Below are 26,516 nucleotides of genomic sequence, written 5' to 3'. Positions count from 1 at the left end.
GTTTGTTTAACTTAAGATGAAATTTGAGGACTAAACAGTAGAATCGTCAACCAACCAGGAAAATGAACAACATTATATTCCTTCAGAGTTCAAGACCTTTGTAAGACTAGATACAGACAAAGAGTCCCCATGGAGACCTCCTAATTTATTGCCTGAGGTGAAAGGGCTCTGAAAGGCCATTAATCATGCTGCATTTATGGTACAGTGAATCCCACAACTTTAAGTTGAAAATCCTCCACACTTACAAAGGGCCACGAAGTAAATCGTGATTTCAGCAAGCTATTCCTGGTGAATCAAGAAGAGTAAATTATAATTACTCTTGTATCTTTTGTGGATGGCATTTCACTGGAGACTAGAGCTAATTCCTAGGCCCAACTCCCACTGATTTCAAAGGGAGCCTTTCCACTGATTTGAGTGGGGTTTGGATCAAGAGTAACTAATATAATACAAAAATGTTTCTCCATGAAGTAGATATTGTTGGACAAATTTTAGAATATCTAACCATTATTACTAATGGTTACTAATTCTTACAATGGTTACTAATTCTTACTAATGGTTACAATTACTAATATCTAACCACTATTACTGTGCATATACTATGCTTATTACATGGGGGGGAGGGGAGGGGGATTAGAAGAGATTCGGAAGAAAACATTCTTACTAATCCTTTCAAAGCCCCCTGTGTATTCTTGGCTCAAGAACCCACTGCATTTACTCAGCCAAGTGTGTCTAGACCATGGTCACTGAGTGAGACATTTTATATGAAGGTAATGCACCATCTTTTAGCACAATTGCACTACAAGGGAGCAAAAAAAAAAAGGTCCAGTGTCCACTAGGTGTTACATCATGAGGAGGTCTGGAATATTCAAAGGAAGGAGAGTTGGACACTGAGTGCAACTGACTGCTGGTGAGAAAATAAAACACCAATTTTTGGAGCTGAGCAGCTTTATGCTGTGACTGACTTCATCCCTGCATGGTTTTTGAATGGGAAGGAGAAAGAAGAATCCATTTAAGAACTGAGGAGGAAAAGCAAGGAATTCCTGTAAAGGTGGAGGGCAGACTACTTTCTAAATGTATAATGGAGCAGACTTGTGTTTTCTGACAACTTCTTCTGAGTGAGACATCAATGGAATACCATAGGAGTGGAATCCCAGATGTCTGGTAATTTGGCAAGCTCTTTATGTTGTTACCCTAAATGTCCTTGTGTGAAAGTGGCTTGGTAACAGTAATTCATGCAGTGTCATGAAGTAGCACATGTAATTTTTAAGTGTCAGCAGTTCATGCTATGTTACCTGTATACCTGCTTTTTTTCTTTTAAGAGCTCTTACTTCTGTCATACTCCTGCCCAAAGGCTTATAAATTCTGAATGACAGTCTGACTGCCAGCAAATGAGTGCCTCAGAAAATGCACAGGGCTCTCTTGCACCAGGTAGTTCAGAGAGGTGGAATTTCAGAATCGGATACTGCATGAGAGCATTTCAGTGTTGAGCTTGTACATAAAGCAGAGCTCTCTGTTTAAATGAACTAACCTTGGTGCTTAGAATTTGCTTGTAGGTGTGAGAGAACAGAAAAGCTGGTATTTCCCAAAGGCAATCAATCAAATTCAATCATGGCAATACAATAAAAGCATTGCAGTATGTGTTCTTAGAATCATGGAATAGTGGACATTACAAAGTACAGTTGTTGAATTCCGTCATTGTAATTTCCTTTATTGTGGGCTTTCCAAATAATGTCTGTTTAAAAAATTACAGCACCTCTAAGTAATACCAAAATGCTGTTAACTAAAAATGAAAGTGAAGATGTAACAAGACAACAAATGCCTTGTCCATCTTGAACAAAATGCACAAAGGAAACAAATAGTATGTTTAGGAAAAGTAAATGACTTTTAAATGATTCCAGTGATCTGCTCAAGGATTTAAGGTGAGGAATTAAAATAAAACTAAACCAAAAAACACCCAACAGCATTTGCTTCACCAGTACATTAAGTGGAGCAAATATTAGGAGAATTACATTCACAAAGAAGAAACTGCAGTTTAATTAGCCTGTGTCTGGGCTCTCTTTTACGTTCTTCCTTTTTGTCTTCCTCCCCTCTACCTCAGCCATCTCTGTAACCATTTGCAGTCAATTTGAATGGTGGGATTCGAGTATTTTCTGTAAACACAAATGACCGTGTACATGTTCAAAAACATTACTAAGCTGTTGTAACTAGATCAGCCTGTATTCTGTATCCATTTGAAATGAAGCATATGTTAGCCAAAAGAAAGGACACCCCCCCCCCCCCCCCCCCCGTTGAGTTGTTAGTGCTCTCAAGAATGTAAGTAGTATATCAACGAGCAGCAACAGGAGGGAGGTGGTAATGGTAGAAGAAAGGAATAACTAAGATTAAATCAATTCTGCCCCTCTTCCCCTGATGCAGTGAGAAACAAGATGTTGCTTATAGTGTAAAAAGTGGCAAAATGAATAATGCCTGAAGTATGCAATGATACGTTCTCAGGATCAGGAGAGCACCGAGAGGAGAAGCTCTGTGGATGTTAGATGACTGTTCCTCCTAAGGCCTCTTTCAGCTGCGAAGATTCCTACAGATTTCAGTGAACTTAGTTGAAATCTCTATAGAGTATTCTGAACTTTAAATACTGGAAGGAGAGCTTCCTAGAAAACATCTGTCAGTGTTTTTTCTGTAAGTTATAATAGAGAAATTGATATTGTTCATTGTATGTTTGTAGAAGCAGAAAGTACAAGTTATTAGAAGAGCATTAGAAATGTGGTTAAGCTGCTATTGAAGTGTCATTCCCACAGATCATTGTTCTACAATTGCAGTCTAGTTAATAATTCATTTGATGCACAAACCAGAAAGAAATTAGTCTCACATTCACATAGCTGTGTTGGCCCTACAGTGCTAGGGAAAATGAGACTTTTTTCCTGGTTTCTGCATCAACAGAGTTTCTAACTTGGTTCCACTTGCAAAACAATTTCTTGAGGAGTGACTCGTCAATAGCAGCTTTAAATTTGGATATGGGAAACCAAGTTAAAATAGTGGTATAACGGAGGCATGGTCTGGGGCTTATGTCTGGAAGGAGTTCGAGGTTCTCCCACAGACCTCCAGTGTGACTGCAGGTTGTTCTAGCAATCATATCCTTCCAGATTTAAAAGCCATCTGAAAAGGCGGCTGCTTATTCACCCCTTCTCCTGACTATGTCCATGGGTGACTAATTTGTGGCTCTTGAACAGATCAATCTTTGTTCCTGTGTTGGTTGGGACTTTGTTGTGAGACTTTGTTGTGAGATTTTGTTGTGAGTGATGGTGGACTGTGGTGTTCGGAGGGTGGCTTGATAGTCAGTATCTGTATGTGTGGGTTGTAGGGTTTCATTTGTCAGAATCCTGGCGTTTCCTGTGTTTCTGGCAGCTGTATTCTGCTGTGGGACATGGTGTTGTGACATCTCATGGTGCTGGGTGGGTCAGCTATGCCATGTTTTTACAGGGTTTTGGGAAATGTATTGTCTCTAATGCCTAGGTACAATGATGCCTGTAACAGCAAGCCCTGACTCAGGCTTTTCTGTGCTTTGCACAAACAAAACCAAATTTTATTCTGAGGAATACAGAGGTTCTAATTATGTGTAGTTACTTTTCTGGTTTTTAATAACTTAAAGATAGTGCTATCAGATTCAAAGTATATTAAGTATCTGCTCCTTATCTTAAAAGTGTCTCTTGAGGATCTGGAGCTTCCCCTCTAGCCAACTCAAATCCAAGCCTGTATTCTAGAAGTAAATACCATGTGGTTTGTCTGTATGCTGTTTAGCTGCCAACCATTCCAACTGCTTGCGCACATGCAGTCACAAATTCTTACTTATCTCCAGGCTATACTTAGGCCATAACCAGTATGAAAATTCCAGGACATCAAATCTCTTCCTTGGCTTGCTGATGAAGTGCTTTGTATGTTGTCACAAAACAGAAGCTGATTTTTCTTATAGATAACTTGTTTTTTAATGAAACTGTGACAAAAATATATAGCAGCATTGTTCTTGTAAAAATACAGTTATATTCCTGGTCAGTGAAGAAGTCTCTAAGCTAGCATCTCATTGGGAAGCTGTTTTACATATTGTACAAATGGTTACCTCACCTAAGTGTCCTGGGGGCGACACTAGATTTCTAATGTGCAAGTTCAATTGTGTCCATTTCATTACTGGTTGAATTATTAAGATAACATCTTTCCAGTTCTGTTTGAAAGGCTTGGGAAGTAAAAACATCAGACTGTATATGGAGAAGATACCTGACATGGCAAGAAAACCTCAGACTACCTAGAAATTTGGCTAGAATATAGGAAGTTGTTTATGAAAATGGGGATGAAAGAAGGTCAAAGATGATTCTCTTAACAGCAGAACCATGAACAATGTAGAGCAGGGGTTAGTTAAAAACGTTAAGGCTCCAGCATTTGGTAGAAAAGACCAAGAAGGATGGAAGAATTGTCTTGTTTACATGCTTTTATCACCTTTCAACTTTACAGTAAGTGGCTCTAATATTCCCTTTATTTACCTGTTCAGAATCTTAGCTTTTTCCTTTTTTCTGTTAAATTGTTGCTGTATTTCTAGCCTATTATGACAACTTTCCTGACTTTCAGCTTTAGCGTAATCATAGATTCTGGAAATGATTTCTTTGTGCTTGAACGAGCATTTTTTTGGTAGACCTCAATAAACATGCTCAGGAAAATTTTTAGAGTTTAGGGAAAAGCCAAATGAAACTAACTTTAAAAACACTTGTAATGTTCCCCCCACTTTTACAATTATTTTTCTCCTTCATTGTTCTCAGAGATGCCATAGTTTATTTCATTTATTTGAAAGGAGAGATTAGGTAGTGTAGAAATGTTTTCTTATATCGACTTCAGTTAGGCATGTGTCTGGGGACCTTGGAGGTCTTGCTCAAGAGGAAAACCAGGACAGGAAAACTCAGAAGAGGCAGTTTCCACTGACGTGGCTATGGATCACTGGAACTTCAGTTTCTCTGACAAATTCTAAATTAAGCTAGTGGCAAGTGAAGCAAAAACTGTTGTCGTATAGTGCCATGCAGCCAATAGAACCAAAGAAGATAGTGCAGTAATAATTAGTAGCATGATTCTGTGGGGAAAATGTTATATTAGAGTGTATAGTCTACTCTCTACATGCTTCGTTTGATAAAATATAATAACAGTAGACTAAGAGCTATAAGGTACTCCATGTTTCTTGTTCTTTACTAGTGAAAACAATCCTATAGACCATCTAGGAGAATGAAAGGAAAACAGTAATTTCTAGGAGAAGGAAAGAGGAGTGGAAGAACTGAAAATCTTATCTCAGATACTGAACTTATGTTGGATTTATTGTTCCCATGCTGTTTGTAGGGCAGAATCTCCTCAACAATAACAACCAATAATGACTGCTCAATAAGCTGCAACTGTAGAATTCATCCATGTATCACTGCTGATCTATTATGGGTCAATTCACAGAATCACAGAATCATATAGGTTGGAAAAGACCTTTAAGATCATCGAGTCCAACCATAAACCTAACACTACCAAGACCACCACTACACCATGTCCCTAAGCACCTCATCCAAATGTCTTTTAAATACTTCCAGGGGTGGTGACTCAACCACTTCCCTGGGCAGCCTGTTCCAATGCTTGATAACCCTTTCAGTGAAGTAAAATTTCCTAATATCCAGTCTAAACCTCCCCTGGTGCAACTTGAGGCCTTTGCTCTCATCCTATCACTTGTTACCTGGGAGAAGAGACCGACCCTCACCTCTCTACAACCTCCTTTCAGGTAGATGTAGAGAGCAAGGTCTCCCCTCAGCCTCCTTTTCTCCAGCCTAAACAACCCCAGTTCCCTCAGCAGCTCCTCATAAGACTGGTGCTCTAGACCCTTCACCAGCCTTGTTGCCCTTCTCTGGACACGCTCCAGCACCTCCATGTCTCTCTTGTAGTGAGGGGCCCAAATCTGAACACAGTATTCGAGGTGCGGCCTCACCAGTGCCAAGTACAGGGGCACGATCACTTCCCTAGTCCTGCTGGCCACACTATTTCTGATACAAGCCAGGATGCCATTGGCTTTCTTGGCCACCTGGGCACACTGCTGACTCATATTCTGCCAGCTGTCAACCAACACTCCCACGTCTTCCTCTGCTGGGCAGCTTTCCAGCCACTCTTCCCCAAGCCTGTAGCGTTGCATGGGGTTGTTGTGGCCCAAGTGCAAGACCTTGCACTTAGCATGGTTGAACCTCATACAACTGGCCCCAGCCCATTGATCCAGCCTGTCCAGGTCCCTCTGTAGAGCCTTCCTCCCCTCAAGCAGATCAACACTTCTGCACAACTTGGTGTCGTCTGCAAACTTACTGAGGGTGCACTCGATCCCTTCATCCAGATCATTGATAAAGATATTAAACAGGACTGGCCCCAACACAGAGCCCCGGGGGACACCGCTTGTGACCGGCCACCAACTGGAGTAAACTCCATTCACCACCACTCTCTGGGCCCGGCCATCCAGCCAGTTCTTTACCCAGCGAAGAGTACACCCGTCCAAGCCATGAGCAGCCAGTTTCTCCAGGAGAATGCTGTGGGAAACGGTGTCAAAGGCTTTACTGAAGTCTAGATAGACAACATCCACAGGCTTTCCCTCATCCACTAGGCGGGTCACCTTGTCGTAGAAGGAGATCAGGTTGGTCAAGCAGGACCTGCCTTTCCTGAACCCATGCTGGCTGGGCTTGATCTCTTGGTTATTCTCTACATGCTGTGTGATGGCACTCAGGATGATCTGCTCCATCAGCTTCCCCGGTACCGAGGTCAGGCTGACAGGCCTGTAGTTCCCCGGGTCCTCCTTCCGGCCCTTCTTATAGATGGGCGTCACATTCGCTCATCTCCAGTCAACTGGGACCTCCCCAGTTAGCCAGGACTGCTGGTAAATGATGGAAAGCAGCTTGGTGAGCACTTCTGCCAGTTCCTTCAGTACTCTCGGGTGCATCTCATCAGGCCCCATAGACTTGTGAGTGTCTAAGTGGTGCAGCAGGTCACTAACCATTTCCCCCTGGATTATGGGGGCTCCATTCTGGTCCGCGTCCCTATCTTCCGACTCAGGGAGCTGGGTAGCCAGAGAACAATGGGCCCTACTATTAAAGACTGAGGCAAAGAAGGCATTAAGTCCATCATCCTTTTCCTCATCCTTTGTCCCTGTGTTCCCTCCCCCATCTACTAGGGGCTGGAGATTCTCCTTAGCTCTCCTTTTGTTGCTAATGTATTTAGAGAAACATTTTTAATTGTCTTTTATGACAGTAGCCAGATTAAGTTCTAGTTGGGCTTTGGCCCTTCTAATTTTCTCCCTGCATAACCTCACAACATCTTCGTAGTCCTCCTGAGTTGCCTGCCCCTTCTTCCAAAGGTCATAGACTCTCCTGTTTTCTCCTGAGTTCTAGCCCAAGCTCTCTGTTCAGCCAGGCCGGTCTTCTTCCCTGCCGGCTTGTCTTTTGGCACCTGGGGACAGCCTGCTCTTGTGCCTTTAGGACTTCCTCCTTAAATAATGTCCAGCCTTCCTGGACTCTTTTGCCCTTTCGGGCTGCCTCCCAGGGGAATCTGTCAACCAATCTCCTAAACAGGCCGAAGTCCGCCCTCCGGAAGTCTAAGGTGGCACTTCTGCTGACCCCCCTCGCCGCTTCTCCATGTATCAAAAACTCTATCATTTCGTGATCACTCTGCCCAAGACGGCCTCCAACCATCACGTGGCTCACAAGTCCTTCTCTGTTTGTGAACAAGAGGTCCAGCAGGGCACCTTGCCTAGTTGGCTCACTCACCAGCTGTGTCAGGAAGTTATCTGCCACACGCTCCAGGAACCTCCTAGACTGTTTCCTCTCTGCTGTATTGTATTTCCAGCAGACATCCGGTAGGTTGAAGTCCCCCACAAGAACAAGGGCTAGCGATCGTGAGGCTTCTCCCAGCTGCTTATAGAATAGTTTGTCAGTCTCCTCATCCTGGTTGGGTGGTCTGTAACAGACTCCCACCACAATATCTGCCTTGTTGGCCTTCCCCCTTATTCCTACCCATAGACACTCCACCCTATCATCACCATCATTAAGCTCTAAACTGTCCAAACACTCCCTAACATACAGGGCTACCCCACCGCCTCTCCTGCTTTGCCTATCTGTCCTGAAGAGTTTATAGCCGTCCATTGCCACACTCCAGTTGTGCGAGTCATCCCACCATGTTTCCGTGATGGCAACTATATCATAGTTTTCCTGGTGTACAATGGCTTCCAGCTCCTCCTGCTTGTTGCCCATGCTGCGTGCATTGGTGTAGATGCACTTGAGCTGGGCTGTCATCCGTGTCTCCTTCACAGAGGAACACCTCTTGTGTGCTTTGAGGTGTTTCACTGGTGTTTCCCTCTTGGCTCCTATTACCTCAGTATCCCCTAGCTCAACTCTGTACAACTTCAGCTGTGCCCCAGTGTACACCGCAGATCTCAGAGACACAGGCTGAGTGCCCTCGCTAGCACCCGCTCCCTCTAACCATGGCACATCGTCCCTCAGCATCTCTCAGGCAAGCCTGATATTATCCCCCTCCCCCTTCGAGTCTAGTTTAAAGCTCTGTCGATGAGCCCTGCAAGCTCCTGAGCAAAGATTCTCTTTCCCCTTTGAGCAAGATGAATCCCATCAGACGCCAGCAAAGCTGGTGCTGTGTAGGCCATCCCATTATCAAAAAAACCAAAACCGTGGCGATGACACCAGCCACGGAGCCATGAGTTAATAGATTGGGTACCTCTGTTCTCTCTAGTGTCACTGCCTACAACTGGAAGGAGAGAGGATAAAATAACCTGTGCTCCGGAGTCCCTTACTAGCCGTCCCAAGGCCCTGGAGTCTCTTTTGATTGTCCTAGGACTTCGTTTTGCAGCTTTGTCGCCCCCCACATGGAAGAGCAGTAGAGGGTAATAGTCTGAGGGCCGTGCCAGGCTAGGGAGTATCCTAGTGATATGCTTCACACGGGCCCCAGGGAGGCAGCAGACTTCCCTAAGAGGAGGGTCCATCCGGCATATCAGACCCTCGGTTCCCCTTAGAAGGGAGTCACCCACAGCTATAACCCACAACTAATTCCTCCCTTTAGGAAGGAAAGAAACCAGGCTATATAGCCTGTAGCGCAGATATGACAGAATAAGGGTCATTTGGAGGCAGATGTATAGCTGTGTAGCCTCACACACATTTTATATGTTTCCATTTGTTGCTTATATGGATGAAGAGCACAATGACTTCTGCTTTTTTTTGTTGTGCTGGTATTTTATTCAAAGCTGTTAGTGTGTATCCTTGGAATAGATTACGCAGGTGCAATTGTAAGAAAGCACAATAAGCTACAGAAATAACAGGACACCTGGAAAAACCCCCACAGGATTTCTTAAAAAAAGGTTCAACTCTTTTCATGGACCTGAGAAGCACAAAAAGCAAAATAATAGCTATGTGCTGAGAAGACCATGTTTGAGTCATCTACCATATAACCTTGAAGTTGCTACCTATTTACAGGTCAGCTTTAAAGCATTTTCTTCCTCTTTGTTTTTTTCTGCATCATATAATGGCAGAAGTTCAAAATAATTATTTCAGTACCAGTCTGTCTTTAATTCTGTTTTATCTTGGCTTGGTTTAAAGTGATGTTCCTTTATAGTGCAATATATGCAGATTTACAATATGAATGCTGGAAATGCCAGCCTCCTGACATTTGGATCAGAGTCTGTGATACCTCATTTAAAAAGATACATAGTTAGAACCCATTCATCCCATCTTCCTTATCGGAATGTCAATGAGAAGCTAAATATAAGTTTTGCAAAATCCTAAATGAGTCCTAGTAAATATCTTCTGCTCAAAAATTCATATCATTCTGAATTAATTCTGTAGATGGCTTATTTTAAATGAAGTCTGACAAGAGTAGTTTCATGGAGAGTTTGAATGGTAGTGCTACTGCCTCAATATTTATTCCTTTTAGACCATTTCATAGATATTCCAGGGAAAAAAGGCAAGAAGAAAACAAGTTACTGTAAAGGTGACATATTTGATAATACCAGCTAGGTGACGTATATGATAGTACCAGCTTTATGATTTATCAGCTAGCATTCCTACATCAAAACCCTCAAATTTCTATCCAATAGAATTTCAAACTATTTTATCAAATGGTCTTTGTTAAAGTCTTAAGAATGTGGGCAGTCTGCTTTATTTCATGCAATCACTGTTAGGACAATATTGAATTTCTCTAGAGTCATGTATTCTGGTTTTGGATCTTAATCCTTGTTAATTTAAAGTCCTTGTAAGGTACCCATGAAAAGTGTCTGTAGAGTATTTTACCTTCTGGGTAAACTAAATAATCTGTGCTGCTTCTTGCTTGCCCTTAATATATACATCTAATGACTATGTATTCTCTGTCTTAGGTGGTAGACTGCATAAGAATAGTTCTTACTCTGTTCACGCTTGAATCTCATTCTCTGTATGCCACACAATCAACATTCTATATCTCTTTTCAGATTTAAATAATATATTATTAAGACTAATCTATTTCATTTTATAGCCGCTAACAGTACAAATGAAACTAGGTAACAACAAGCGAGAGCTAAATATTAACAGAGAAGCATCTAGACACACTTACAGGGTGTCTTTTTTCTTTTAAATCTGTCTTTCTATTTTCAACATGAAATAATGTGACAGGATATGTGTGCTAAAATTAGTCATTCCACGTGTTGATAATGCTTCATATATTACCATTTGCTTTGGTAGTTTTGTGTCAATATGCAGATTTTCTTACCCTGACGTAGGCACAGGAGCAGGCCATCCCCATGTGCTGAAAGACAAGCCGGCGGGGAAGAAGACCGGCCTGGCTGAATAGAGAGCTCTGGCTCGAACTCAGGAAAAAGAGGAGAGTCTACGACCTCTGGAAGAAGGGGCAGGCAAGTCAGGAGGACTACAAAGGTGTAGCAAGGCTGTGCAGGGAGAAAATTAGAAGGGCCAAAGCTGAGCTAGAGCTCAATCTGGCTGCTGCTGTAAAAGACAACAAAAAATACTTCTTCAAATACATTAGCAGCAAAAGGAGAGCTAAGGAGAATCTCCAGCCCCTAGTAGACGGGGGAGGGAACACAGGGACAAAGGATGAGGAAAAGGCTGATGGACTTAATGCCTTCTTTGCCTCAGTCTTTAATAGTAGGGCCAATTGTTCTCTGGCTAAAATTCAGTGAATTTTACTTCACTGAAAGGTTTATCAAGCATTGGAACAAGCTGCCCAGGGAAATGGTTGAGTCGCCATCCCTGGAAGTATTTAAAATATGTTTGGATGAGGTGCTTAGGGACATGGTGTAGTGGTGGTCTTGGTAGTGTTAGGTTTATGGTTGGACTCGATGATCTTAAAAGTCTTTTCCAACCTATAGGATTCTGTGATTCTGTAGCATTTTTCTAGTGTAAACCACAGAGTATTTTTACTAGTTTCTGCTCAGGTACCTGGATACTTAGAAGAGACTTAAAATAGCTAATGTGAGATTTGGAGGATCTTGCTTTTCTTGTTCCTTAAATGTAATGAATAATTAATCCTTAGCATTAGATCCAGTAATTTTTATGAAATATTTCTTGTCGGTATAATATTTAATAATTCATGTAATCCTGTTTCTCTGTAGAAACTACATGGTATTAAAACAGCTTAAATCCCTATAGATTCAAAATATGGTTTTGCATATTTGATACTTTATAGAAGGGGAAAAAAGTAAATATTTTAACTGCAAATTAGGATACTGAAAATATATTATCAGCTAGCAAAGCTAGTTTTAATGGTCTTGGTGTTTCATTATTTTTGTTGGGTTCACTATCAAAGGATGTTGAACTACTTTCGAAGGATGACCAGAATTTTGAGAAAGGAGGTGTGACTAGTTCTGATACTGTTACGTTATACCACCCTATAAGGCTCACATACCAAGTTTTTCAGAACATGGAGAGGAGAAACAGTAACTTAAAAGTAAAGGCATCATCTCTTGTAATTAACTCCCAGAAATCAACCACAATGCTAATAGTTAATCTCAATACTTCTATTTATTCCACAGAGCAGATGAAAGAGTACATGTTTTTGGTGGCTAAATCATTGATACCAAGTTGGGGGAGATGTAGTATTGCTCAAGCAGAACAGCAAATATGATGGCTCCAATGAAGTTCTGTTTCATGGGACAGTAGCATATAAAACTTAATTAGCAGTAACCTCAGCAATTTGTAGAACTAGGATTTATTGATAATATACAGTGTTAAAGCAAGTCTCCCACCAGTAGCCAGGTATTCTTCTGCTACCCACTTAACTTCTTTAGTGCTGTTTTAGGCCATGCACCTTGCTTGATTACTCTTCTCACACTACCCTGCCTAACGTTTCTTTAGCAGTTGGATCAGCTGTGGTACATCCGTAACTGTCCCTGACCCTTTTCTTAGTATTTTTGACTTAAGTATGACTTCTAGTAGACATTTTATTCTTCTGCCTTCTAGCCTCATGGCTGCCCAGACTCCAAATTACTTATGTATTACAACTTTTAGCTAATTACCTGTCAATATAACTAATTTTTGAAGTTAATGGTGTTAATATACTACAACTCATAACCATGGCTTTCCTACCTGATAATACAATGCAGCTAAAGCAACGGAAGCAAGTTATTGTCATGTTGTATTATTTATGCCACTCTACCACATAGATCACAATAGAATAATTTTTTAATGGAATCATTTAGTGCTGGAATTGTAACATCTGTTTTCCATTTCAAGGATCAGTACTTCATGTTTTCAGATGCCTGGCACCAGCCCCATTCTATTGTATGCATAGTCCTAAATCCCTATTAAGTCCACCACTGAATATTTCATCCAGATTGTCCCTTGTTTCTCTCAAGGGTTTTTATTTAAATTAATTTTGGCATACAGTTTGCTGTAATTCTTGAACAGTGTCTTTCATGCTAACTTGTAACTTAAGACTTTCTTGAACCACTTGGCAAAAATAGTTGAGCAATACAGAAGATGTATAGATAGTGCAAGTCAAAAGTACCTCTTCTAAGAAACAACACTTTGCAAGAAAATGTTTTAAGGAACAGATGTGTTGTAGACCTCCTCATATTGATAGCCAAGGAACAGCTTGCAGTAATCCTGTCCAAAATCCTTTTGGTGGGCAGAATGCATTTACCTTTGTCTTATTGTTCATCTTGTATTCACAATCCTAATATTTTACATTCATAATAGGAATGTTGTGTGTCATGTGGCTCGAAAAGTGACATCTGCTTTTGGATTCCTTAAATGTGTATTACATGATGAAAAACAACCGTGAATTATTCATTGACGGAGGCCTTCTTTCACCATTGTGAGAGTGTACTGGGCTGTTAAGTTGGGTGTTAATGTATTTGACACCCACTTTACATCTCAACCTTCCAGAGTTGTACAAGGAGACTAGCTGAGATTTCAGACCTATCTGCTTATCTAGCAAAACTTCTGATCTTTATATCTGTTGACATAGTTAAGGCTTATTCGTGTTCCCACAACTAATATTGGAAGGAACACTCAAAGTGGATTCCAGTTTGTATCACTTCTTTCCTTAACATCATTTTTTCTTGCTGATGTGTCACAGTGTATTAGGCAATGTGATAAGAGGACTTCTGTTTGCTGCGTATACATGTACTTAAATGTAATGGATACCACATCCTGAGAGAAGTTAGAAGTTGGTTCATATTTTTATATGAATGTATGTTAGCCGAGTAGCAAGGTGGTACTTCTTAAATTTATAGTCATAACAGGGGACAAAAAAAAAAAAAAAAAAAAAAAAAAAAGAATGCTGAATTATCTGTTCGGTACTGTTGTATGGATTCTACATTTTTGGTTAATTTGGGTGAATTCTGTTTACCAGCCTAGTTCTACAAGGATGACTGCCACTCCAAATCTCTGCACAGCTTCAAGCAGCTGTTTAAAAGCAGAAAGAAAACAGAATCAGCTTGCCAGAAAGGTGTTTCTTTCATCTTCCCAAAATTACTCTGGACCAAGGCCCAGGACATCCTAAGTATTGAGTCCTGGAGCAGCAACAGGTGTCTTATCCCATATGTCATGACCTGTCAGTGCTAGAAATCTGTGCTTTATAGAGTTAGAAAGGGAGATTCCCATAGAACACGTGGGGGACATGCTTGCTATATGATATCCTTGCTGGATCTGGAAATATTAGAGAGTCCACAGTTGTTTTTATATGCCTGCCTAAACTGTATTAAGCAAATGTCAAGGTTTTCTAGAATGTATTAGTTATAACTGGCCTCTTCTTCTGAAACCTATGCAATATTCATCTTTAAAGCACATCATTTCCATGGAAGCCTCAGTAGATGCCCCACTAAAAATTTTTAAATTTTCTTTGTAAAATTGTAATTTGTTGCTAAATACCTGTTCTGTTGATATGTAAAATGCATATGAGTGCACTCTGCTAATATATATCATTTATTTATATCTTATTATTTATTGTATTTATTATCTTATTTATCTTGTGTTATTTATTTATCTTATTATTTCTCTTATTTATATATTTGTGGTTCTGTGGCTTTTTCCTTATTGTCAGTTGCTGGTTTCAGATTATTAGGTCCTTGTCTCCAGCGATTCATTCTTTGCAACTTTCTCAGTCATTTCTGTGAAAGAGCATTTAAACATTACAGGCACTTTTGGTGACACAGGCTCCTTTTACCCTATATGGGAAGAATTCCAAATAGTACAGCCAAAGATTGACAGCTGTTTTGTGTGTATTCATATTTGTATGCAAATGTTTGTCAACATTTGACTAAGAAAGACATGTGAGTTTAAAACAGGTTTGATACTTATTCCAACTACAAAGGAATCCCATTTGTACTGATCAGTTGTGTTTCCTCTGTGAAAAGTAGTTATTTTCAGACTGACCCACAGTAGTTCTGTGTTACGGTCTCAATGAATAAAACACACTTTTCTCTATTCTCTTTTAGTTGCTAAGAGGACGAAAATTGTATTAACCTGTGTGGGACTCAGTAGTGATAGAGAACACCATTAAACATTTATGCTAGCAATTCATATTGTATAACACCTCATATTTGAAAGGCTTCCCTCCATAAAACAACTTGCTGGCATTGGAAATTTCCTGAAAGTCACTGTGTAACATAGGTTGATGCTAAGTACCACTACATTTCCATCCAAAAAATAATGGTAGAGAAAGCGTAAGTACTCTCAGCAAAATACCCTTCAAGGAGGACTAGTACAGAGATTAATCAGTCATTGGGCACAGCTGTCTTAAATTTAGATCACTCACGTTTTTCAGATTGTTTTAGCACGTCTGAAATCATATTGTATGATTTGGTATAGTGACACTCGTAATTCCTATATTTAAGCAAATGCATTACTTTGTTAGTAATAAAATGCATTTTGAGGCAAAACACAAAAATTGAACTTCTACATGATTTTAAGATTTCTGCCAAGCAATGCAAATGCAAGATGTTAAACTAAGTGTTTCTATTTGAATCCAAAATCTCTTTGAAAGCATGCAACAATCTGCTCACACTAGATTTGATAGGATGGAACAGATTTTTAGTTGTCAGATTATCCCATCATGAAGCACAGAGTGCTTGGGAGTCTTCTTCATTCTCTTGCTTCATGACTACAAACAGGTATCATTGTCAAGCTCCATATGATCCTGGCAGTGATGAGTTAGATGGTTTTATCTGTGTTTCTTGGATAGTCATAAAAAAGATGCTGGGTGTTAAATATTTATATTGGAACTAAGCAGACTCTGGCTTGCAGTTTAGAACATTTTTTGCAGCAAGGGCCAAGTGTTAATATTGGGAATAGGAAAGAAATACAGTGATGCTAAGGCTCAAGATACTCCCTGTGTTGTAAGTTGGTGGTATCAAAAATTTCTTTTCTTCCCTCTCTTACTTGGATGTTTGCTTCCAGGAAAGACCATAAAAACAATAACTAACCATTTTTTCATCCAGAATTTTGCAAGAATGTGTGAGTATTTTTGACAATTTGAAATAATAGAACAATACTCTGTCATTTATTTTGAACATTTTCCATCAAATTACTACATTTCATAAAATACGTGATAGGCTTCTGTTCTACTGGCTCATGTAATATTTCATTCTTACCTGAATGAGAATGAGAAGTTCTTTTTTTCATGTGCCAGTTAACCATACAGGTAGATGATGTGTTCATCATAAATGTTACTTAAAGTCTGTAAATACAAACCAGCAAGATCAATGTTTCTGTAAAAGAGGAGATAGTCTCTACAGTATGTGCACTTTTAAAGAGCAATAAGTTGGAAAGATATTTTTTCTGGTTTGTGTCAAATCTTTAACATTTTTTTCTGCCCTTTAATTTACATTATTTTAAATGATTTAATTTTTTTAAAAACTATCCTGTCCAAGTGGGTGTTACTGAGTGGGTTGAAGATTTTCTACTCAGTGAACAGGAGGGTCACTTCTGTAACTGTCTAGATGCAGTATAAAGACTTTTTAGAAACCTCTTTTGGTGGGAATAAGTCTCAGTGCTGAATTTTAGAGGAGATTAAACACTTTATATATAAAGTAGTTCTGCTTTTGTAAAAAGCCCATTTTGGATCATAATAAAATCATAACTCTTCACCTCTTTTCTGACTAGCAGCTAGAGGAACTATGTTGTTAAGAGATTCTTTTCATTCAGCTGAGGAGGGAGTAATCAGCAATGATCAATGCATTAGCGTTCTTTAGCATGTTCTTGTATTTTTGGTAACAGGCTGTAAGAACCTGTGGGCTAACTTGAAATCCCTAAGTCTGTGAACCTTTTGGTTTTTTATTGCCTTTTGGCATACAGAAGAACAAGGGAAGAAATTGCTGAAACGCTAATTCACAAAATCTTTTCAGGATTGAATGTTCTCTGAAAGTCATACTGTCCTCGGTTGTTATGTCTGAAGTCTACAGTTGTAAGATCTTGGAAAAAGAAATCTTATTTTATTTTGCAGAGCATAGGCTGTGACGACTATCTGGGTTCAGACAAGGTGATTGACAAGTGTGGAATATGTGGAGGAGACAACACTGCTTGCAAGGTTGTGTCTGGAGTTTTCAAACACACGCTAACAAATCTTGGCTACCACAAGATAGTGGAAATTCCTGAAGGAGCTACTAAAATCAACATTACTGAGATGTCAAAGAGCAACAACTATTTGGGTAAGTTGCATCTCAGTGAATAAAGCATTCTTTGTGTGCTAGTGCAACTGGGTGGAGGTTATGCCAGGAAAGGCCTTCTAAGCAGTGTGAAATAGATGTTGAGGAGAAGAGAGAAAAAAAAAAATAATTAAACAGGCGTTTTGATCAGAACTAACTGGCAGTTTATAATTCTGGCTTGATCTCGCATGACAAACACCGTAGACTTGTTACCATCTATTTCCCTGTCCATCTGACTTGGCTTTGGTGTTTCCTATGAGTTGGTTCTGCTGTGGTGATTATGCTTCCCACATTGTTAACCTTCTCTGAGCGGTCAAGAATCCAGGCAAGCAGCATGTTCATTTATGTAAAGTGTATCAAGGCTGCTTGAGGAGAAAAGGGCATCTTCTGATTGCCTAAAATTTTCAGTTCTTTTAAAGTGAAAGTATGTAAAAATTGTATTGAGATAATGTGATATTGAGGTGGTATCCATAGTATGCAAGGTTATTTGTACAATTGTTTATTCTGAAGCAGGTCCTTAATTCAAAACCATAGAGGATTCTGGAATATTTATATTGACATCATAGCATCTTGTGGTATATTTCTAGGTCTGTCTAGTGTGCTGCAAATTAGAGATTATGTGGAATTTCTGCAGATCTATGTCTGTCTTGTGTGCATTTCTGAATTGTGCCATTCCCTGTTGTAACCTGTCATGTTCCCAGGTTACAAAGCCCTTAGTTTGCTTACATTTGTGCTTCTGTTTTGGAGCCAATTCTGCTGAGTGGACTGGAGAGAGAGGAGTCAGTTAAGATTTCTAAAACCTGCCCCTCGCCCTTTAATTTCTCTTCACCTGTCAGTCCATCCTTAGATCTGTCTTAAAAATTACCATAGCAAATAATAAAAATGGAGCTACATGAGGGCTTTCTTGCTAGCTTAGTGTAAATATTACTCGAACCATCTAGCTGTACTGGAAGTTTCAAATCCCAGTACTCTTGTTTGACAGCTGCTTTATCTCACTTCTGGCTGGTAAGCATCTCAGCTACTGCTCAAGTACAAGAAAGGAAAGTGCTCATTATTGAATTGCTTCTCTCCTCTTTCCTGCTTTCTTCTCCTTAATTCCTGCTGGAGCTGTAGCTAGTTCTAAAGAAATATTTGCCTGTAGATGGGAGTTTATTATGGGGAACAGTCTGAACTGTAATGTGAACTCCATAATTTTACCAAAAAAGTGACTCTTCAAAAGTGGTGAAATAATATAAGCTACCCACAGTCCAAGAAAACCAAATGTTCTGGACCTCTTGTAGGGTGATCTTATCAGTTCTAATTTGTCCTGGTTTAATCCAAATTATTTTTGATAGATTATATATGCATATACATTAGCATTCATTTTTTCATGTGAACATTTTAGTATAGCATCCATCAACACTAACTTGTTTGATGATGATAAAAAACAATAATGCTATCTAAAGAGCTTCCATAGATACTTGTACATATGGTAGAAAAATGGGTGAGAATGCAGCTTACTTGGCAGGACAGTGAAAGTAGCCACGTTACTGATATATAAAATCAGGGAGTTGGATGTAATTTTTCTGTCAGATTTACATGCCAGCATCTGAAAACAGCTGGCAGAAAAATTCCCTTAACTATGTTAAAATGTCCTGAGCCACTTGAACATTTTTGGAATGGGCAGGACAGAAAAAGAGTAACATTTTTTGCTTAAAAATAACCAGGCTGTTGGCATGTATGGGAAAGTGGCAAAGTTTTTCTTTCCCATGCTACTCCTTATCTCCTTATCCCCTGAGCTCTTGGTTTATGCTATCATCTTTTCTTTCCTTTTTTTTTTTTTAAATCAATTTCATATGTTTAATTTTAAAGCTGCTGGTATGGATTTAGTCTGCTAAATGTGCCAGCTCCCTCCCCTGTTAGGAATTCTTGAGGCTGTAGTTCCAGCTAGAAGGACTCCAGCCTCTCTGCTTACACTGTTACTCGATAAACTTCATTTATTGAAGCAGGTGAGTTGCAGCAGGGCAGGAATGAACATGTTCTAACAGATCAGAAAACTGAAACTAGAGAAAGGTTTATCAAGCAATTTATTGGACAAGTGAAATGGTAATTGGGAGGTTGTTTTTTGGCATATTGGTGGTCACAAATTTCTCACTGATAAAACAGCATTCAGAATTTAGATGTGCACATTTTTATAGAGCACATAACCCTGGTAGAGCTGGGAATCTTGAAAACTCAGATCTGGTATTTACTGGTTTCTCTATATTTATGGTAATAAGCAGAAGTCTTGAACTTTAAAAAAAAAAAAAAATCTTAAACTCACTTCCATGCTGCAGCAGCAACAAGAAAAACAACCCAGCAGCAATTCCTTTAAGCATGTAGTTGAGTGCTTTGCAAAACTGAGGTTTCAGGTCCCTGTTCTGTCATAGTCCAGCTGTAGCCATCAGAGCTGCTTGTAAGCAACATTCTTCTTGTTGCAAGGAGTGTAATTTAGTTGCTTTTGGGTTTCCTTTCCCTTTGCCCATTTTATGGTTTCTTCAATGCAAAATCATAAGTCAGCTCAAGGTCACTAACATTTTTTTTAGAAAATGACAGCAGATGTTTCTGGGAATCTGAGTTATCCTGCTTCTCTCTGTCCAGGAGACTGTCTTGTGTTCCATGTGGTTTCATTAAACAATTTTTACAAAGCTCCACACCTTTTCACTGCTTTGTTAGAAGTGAAGCACTAAGCAAATAAGCAATCGGGAAAGTGTGTTTTCACAAGGAGGTATTTCTGTAAAATCAGGAGGTGCTGCAAAAAGCAGGCAAGAATTTGAGGTTTCTTACCAAAGGCTTTCAAACTCAGCTAAAAGTCATCCAAACATTTGAAAGCTTCTCCATACTGCTTTTGTAAACTTTTTTGTAGTAATCTATTGCTCATTGTTGCAAAACCTGTACCCCTCATAAAAATCGTAGTTCTAATGATGATGCTGAATATGATGGCAGCTTATTAACGTTTATTAATTTTAAGTATTGCATTTTTGGTTTTTGCACACAAGTTGGAGTGATTGCAGAATAAAATTTATAAGGTCTTGCTACTTGAAAACAATAAGCTTTTTTTAAAAGAAAAAACGTGATAGTGGTATATGAAGCTTTTAGTGTTTCTGGAACATGTCATTATCTGGGTAGTCAGAATATTCATATTAAAGGAGATACACTGTTTCAGTGGTTGTTCAGCTGGTTATTCATGGAACTTTATAATTAACTTTTCACAAAAACTACAAAATCATAGATTTCTTGTGCATCTAGTGATCTATACTATTTTATTTCTGTATACCTTGAAAACTTTCAACAACATTGTTTCTGTTTTCTTCTGCTTATGTTTTCTTTTTTGGGGCGTTCTTCTGTTTTTGAATGAATGAATTTCATACAGCACAAACATAATATTTTCTTCTCCCTGTGTCGTGTCCCCCCATCCCCCCCTCAAGTGCTAAAAATCCTTTTAGGTTTTCAACTTCTTGAAGATTTTTACTGTAGGAAGCGTGTCAGTCAGATAAAGGAAAATATTTTACCAATCAAATTGAGAATGGCCTGCAACATTTAAGTGGTGTTTCTTAGTGAGCCAAAATGAACTACCTCTAATAGAGCCATAAGGCAGATCAAAAATTCCCCAGGAAACATCTTGTATTTTTTCTTGTGTGTGTGTGTGTTTTCAGAAAGAAAGCAGTCCAGTTTTGGACTGCTAAATAATAGCTATTAGTAACTACTAATAATGTATTTATCAGTCTGTATATTTAGTATTTTTTTACAGATAGAAGCAAAAGCTACATATTACAATTTAGGTTTAGACTCTATAAAGTGTAAACAAGGCTATAGGCTGTACAGTTCTGAGCTACGTATGGAATGACTTGCTTCTCAACGTAGTTTTCAGCAATATTTTCTTACTGGCTGATGTGTTAGACCTTTCGGCAACAGAACTGCTGACCTTGGGCAGACTTTTCCATTGGCAAAGCACTTCTGTCACATGCTAGTCTTGTACAGAAAAGAGACAAAGACATACTTTTCATCCCACTGGTGATCATCAGCTGGCCAGTTCTCATACACTGAAGTGGGAAGCTTGCCACTGAATTAAGTAGGACCATAATACCTTAAGTGGGACCAGGACGTTACAGCACTTATGCTGCAAAACACGTGGGTTTGAGTATAAATACTTTAGCATCTTTGGGATTGGGATTTGGGATAATGGCAGAATTTTAAAGCCAAATGACATGAATCCGAAGTGATTATTTGGAAGGTGCTTTTTTGCATGTTGGGTCTTGAGAACCTAATTCAAAGAAGCTGGTTGTTATCCATATCCATAGCCTCAACAGCAAGAGAATCTGATGGGAAGGAAGTATCAGTAGTAAAAATTAAAATTTAGCTTAATACAAGAGTGAAAGATACAAGGGTTGAAAATGCATTAGTTTTGAAATAGACTTACTATGTGTAATGAACTTATTCTAATTGGAAAGAATGTGGTAAATATCCTGTAACTCAAGCAACAGTTTGTTTCTAGAGCAGTTGTCTGAATCGGGAGTCATATGACTGTGAGATTCAGTTCTGCAAATGGTACCAGCCATACTGCCTGCCATCATTGGCAGTAGATGTTTATGAGGTATCTTATGACAGGGAATGTGTATACATTAGGGTTTTGGCAAGTCTCTTAACATTTGGTGCCTTACCTGAATACTATTTACTACAAAGTTGTTTCATAGTTAAATTTATTTCATTGCTAATTGCGTTACAGTTCTTTCAGGGAATGTATTATGTATTTCAATTTTGTTTTTCATGGAATTAAGTTATTTCAGCCACTAAATGAGATAGGGAGATCTTTGGATCTAATCCATTTTCCCTGCTTTCTGAAAATTGATACTCTGCTGTTCTAGCATCTTCTATTAGCACATGCCAGTATACAGTGTTTGTGATTAAAATAAGAGCTACACATTAGCATTTTTTTAAAAAAAAGTCCAAAGAGATGTTAACAGCAGTCTTGTGAATATTGGTGTGCCTGAACATGAATATGGTTTTAAGGAATTTGTCGTATGAAAACAACAGTGGCTGATACTAAAGGGGCTGTGAAAAGATTCTCTAAAAAATATTTTGATTCGGTATTCCCTGCAGCAGATAACACTCAAACAGTATGTGTCATGATCAAATATTGTTAGCAGCTCATGAGCTTAAAATAACATTTTGAAATCAGTTTAGAGATTCAAATTTACAGCAAATAAAGGAGTTAGATTAGAACACTGGCAGAGAATTTAGAAGATAAACATTGTTAGGGGCACTATATCACATGTGATCATATGAAAAGTTTTATAATTTATATATTAGCAATTAACTCATTGATTTCCTTCAAGGGGTGCTAATTAGAACAATTAATACACTTTAAAATATACTCTTTTTTTGATTGCTCTTAATGATTTTTTTTTTTTTTTAATTTCTATACAAGATTAAAGGTTTCCGTGCAAAAGAGCTGCAATAGATGCTATATAGTAATATGGAGAAGAGAGGATATGTGTTTGAATTTTCAGGGCTTGGAATGAACATGAAAGAATATGCCAGAGGAGGAGAGTTTTTCTATTTTCTCAGTTACTTTATATACAAGGGATCTGCTTATAGTAAACTTCTGTTACAGTGCTTAGGTGTGCGTTGGGTTCAGTGGCTGTCCCATATAAGCAGTGAGAGCTATCAGTGCACCGTTGATAATTCTTACATTTCTATTCAGAAACAAAATCCGCAATTTTTTCATTTGAGTTTACAAAGTGCTGCAACCCAAAGCTATATTATTATGTATGTTTATTGTGATGGACTTGTGAAACCCCCACAAGGACTTCGACATTGTATTTCTTATGGTGTATATTATCCTTGAGTGCATCCCTATATGTGTCAGTCTATGCATTAGAGTTGGAGTGTCTCTTTCGCATGTGAAGCTTACTGAATGCATTACTTATAAGCTATGTAATTACAATATCTGGATTAGAATAACTGTTTTTTTTACCTTTTGTCCTTGGTCCTCTTGCCTGTTCTCTGCTGGAGTTAAACAACAAAGACATTTCTTTGTACAGATGATGGTGTGCTCCAAACTGTGAAGAAAAGATTTAAGGAATCGCTTCTTAAATAAACTGAAATTAAGCACAGCAACTTCAAACCATAAGGAAATTTCAGAGTAAATTATTAATATCTGAAGAGGCAGTTAGAATTGCTGTGTAAACTTAACCAGAACATTTTGAATAATATTCCTAAAATACTCTTTTTATGATTAGGAATCCTAGCAAATCTGTTGCGTAGTTATTTCCTGAATACTGAACTGAAGAGTCAGGAAATACTACACAGAAAGAAGAACAACTTGTTTTTTTGGAAAATGTTTGCAAAATCAAGCTTTCCTATAAAAACATGGTAATGGTAATACCAATTGATAACTCCTGCTTATTTGCTTCTGCCTTATCTCCTTGTCTCCACTCTCAGTCTTTTCCTGCAGTGCTTCAGATTTTACTTTTGCTCAGGTATTTTCTGACTCTACAAAACTGGCTGTTAATAGAAGCTTGACCAATTTTTGGCCACCTCAAAAGGTTCAATTCTATGCCAGTTTTAGAAGAGACCTGATGAGCAGAGGAGATTCTGATTTTTTCCACTTCACTTAATTCAGTTTAGTTAGCATTGGTTGCTTCATTGTAGATATATTGATTATCTGAATTAATAATAATTTTAATTAATTGCTCTCTATGTGGCCGTGTTTTAATTCAAAACTAATACAGGTCTACTAAGAGAGTTGTCTTTCTCAATATGGATTTAAAAACAGCCTCAGTACTGAAGTGTCTAATGCTGACCTATCCAGGAAAATGCTTTTCCATGACTGTTGTTTTATGCACAGAAGCTCAGAGTCTGATCAGACAAACATGCATTTTTTAGCAACTACCCAGTCCAGTGCATGTGAGCTAATATTACGCTAATTGCTGACAGATTCACTTCAGGATTTACGTTTAGACTTCATATACTGGCCTGAGACTTTCAATGGGTTGCATTTCCTTAAGCCAAAAAGTAAGTACAGTATTGTGGTTAGTTGGTTATGGCAAAACTTGTTTACATGGGTCATTTCTGGTCATTTCATGGTCTTCCTCTGCAAACTATAGTTTCAGTGGGTGTGGGGCCTACAACTTACTCTTATTTTGGGTCATGATAATTACCTTTAACATAGCCAGTCTAGCTACCACATTCTGTTTGGAGGATTCAAGACAATGGTGAAGAGGCATGAGGAGTCTCTGGTTTGTGCCTGGAGATAACAGAAATCTTAGAAGCATATTCTGTCAAGAATTTGTGGGTCAGTCTGAGTTTGGATCTTGCCTTCTGTGGTCATATTCCAGTCACAATGAGCATGGTTTTTCCCTATTAAAAAAGTCATAGCTAGGATGAAGTGTTCACTGGGGTACATTTAACAGTCTTTGTACTTTCTTCTGTATACTAATTGAATTATTGATAATATTCTATTTATTAAACCATTCCTTCCTCAAAGGTAATGCTAGGTTACAGGACAATTGAGATTACTGCTTATGCTTTCTAGCCACAGTTTTATGTGTGTTGTCATGTGGGTTAGTTCATTCTGGGATTTGAAGGCCTTTTCTGTGGTGATGCTAGATAAACATTTAGGACACACAAAGCCAGGGAGAGCACAGGATCTTTCACTTGTAAAAGCCTTTACAAGATAATGATTTTTGAAAACAATATGAGCTTATCATCGAATTTAAAAGAACAAACCCAGAAAAATCCAGAACTGAAGAATCACAGTGGGACAGCTTCATGCAAGGTATAGGATGGGAGGCAATCTAAAATCCAGTGTCAACACTCCTGAAGCTGTAAAGAGGATTTCACTTACAATCTGATACAGTGCTACTTGAAGTCCTTGCAGGTTATGTCAGTATTTGACCTTTGGAGTTCAGCCTATGTTTGAGGATAATGCATGTGTAGGTGAGTTTCCAAGGAGAACAAAGACTGTCACAAGTTTGCTTCTAATGCAAAAGGGTTAAAAACTAATAGGAGACAATATATTAAGACAGATAGAAATGTTCTAACACTTCTTACCTGAAGTTCGTTGCTAAGATGCCTGGTTCTTCATGCACACACACCTACATTTACGTATCCTTTGAATTATTGTCCTTTAAATGGTTTTAAATTGATTTTCTGCAGGGAGAGTTTCTTTCACTAAATAAATGTTCATCTTATTGTAGCCAACATGTATTTCTTGGCTAGGGTGATCACTTACTAAAACCCTTGAAGTTAAGACTTTGGATGAAATTCAACCCTGGTGTTAATGAATTCAACTCCACTGAATTCAAGTTGCACAAGTCTTACCTAGTCTAATGACCTGTAGTTGAACCAGAATATATCTAGGACATTATTCTTTGCTGACCATATATTTTTTCAATACCGGTGTTGCTTAAATAATTACATTTTAGAGTTTCTGGCAAGGTTATCATATTATAGTAAATTCCAAGGTGACCTTTTCCCTTCTGGCTTCATTAAACAGCCAGCTAATAACATTCTGTATAGTGGTCTGTAGGGTTCCAGGAACATTTTGAAAACATACAAAAGAAATGCTTTCTCAAAAGCTGGTTTATTCTTTTTTATATATTAAGTGGCAGATCTTAAAAAAAGGCAGACCGTGTTACTCATCTGGGTGATGGGAAGTACTCTTTCCCCTGGCCTCAGGAAAGTGGTTAAGCCTTAATGGCTGGGTTAACTTCTGTATCACAGCTTTCCACCACTGTCTCACAAAACAGTCTTCTGCATGTTGCTTGCCATTGGTGTTTTCACTTGTGAGCTTCTAAATTAGTTTCTCCTTGCTTGTTGATTGTGGGAGATCTGCTGAGAGATAGCCCTAAGTTGGGGTGCTGAGCAAGAAGCCTGGGTGCCTGGCCTGGGAGACAGGTGGCTTTCCGTCTGGCCTGAATCTCAAGGAGAGTACTCTTGTGTTGCTGCTTTTCCAGGTAAATGTCCTCCTGGCCTTTTTCCTCTTTTCCCTCTGTATCTTGAAGGAAAATATGAATATTTCTTTCCAGCGCCCAATGGCTAGGCTTTTTGGCTCATACCTGCTCATTGATGACAGCGGTTATGACCAGTTTTGGAACTCATACAAATAATGTTTTCATTTCCTGTGTTTCCTAGTTCTGTCATCATTTGACAGAGGTGTTGTTATTTTTCTTTTTACTATTTGTTTGTAAGCAGTGTTCTTATAAAAACAGCTATCACTACAGCAGTGCACCAGCTGAAGCCTGCTGTTGCTTTGATGATCTGCCCTGCAAATACATCATCTGAACAACAGCCAGCAGCAATGAGTCCCACTGAG

At 38.8% G+C, this 26,516-nt stretch overlaps 1 protein-coding gene across 9 annotated transcripts in view; it reads left to right on the top strand.

The window, feature by feature from the left end:
• THSD4 (thrombospondin type 1 domain containing 4) overlaps window positions 1-26,516 on the top strand; it is a 348,910-nt gene that overhangs the window by 252,863 nt on the left and 69,531 nt on the right. For all 9 annotated transcript variants that reach the window (XM_072870146.1, XM_072870150.1, XM_072870148.1 and 6 more), the window contains one exon: window positions 16,978-17,182. In XM_072870146.1, coding sequence (XP_072726247.1) covers window positions 16,978-17,182 — 205 coding nt within the window. The remainder of the gene's footprint in view (window positions 1-16,977; window positions 17,183-26,516) is intronic.

Source organism: Ciconia boyciana, chromosome 8 (assembly GCF_034638445.1).
Source record: "Ciconia boyciana chromosome 8, ASM3463844v1, whole genome shotgun sequence".
Classification (NCBI taxonomy): Eukaryota; Metazoa; Chordata; class Aves; order Ciconiiformes; family Ciconiidae; genus Ciconia; species Ciconia boyciana.
Note: the sequence above shows the minus strand (reverse complement) of the source record. Positions and strands in the feature narration are given on the sequence as shown.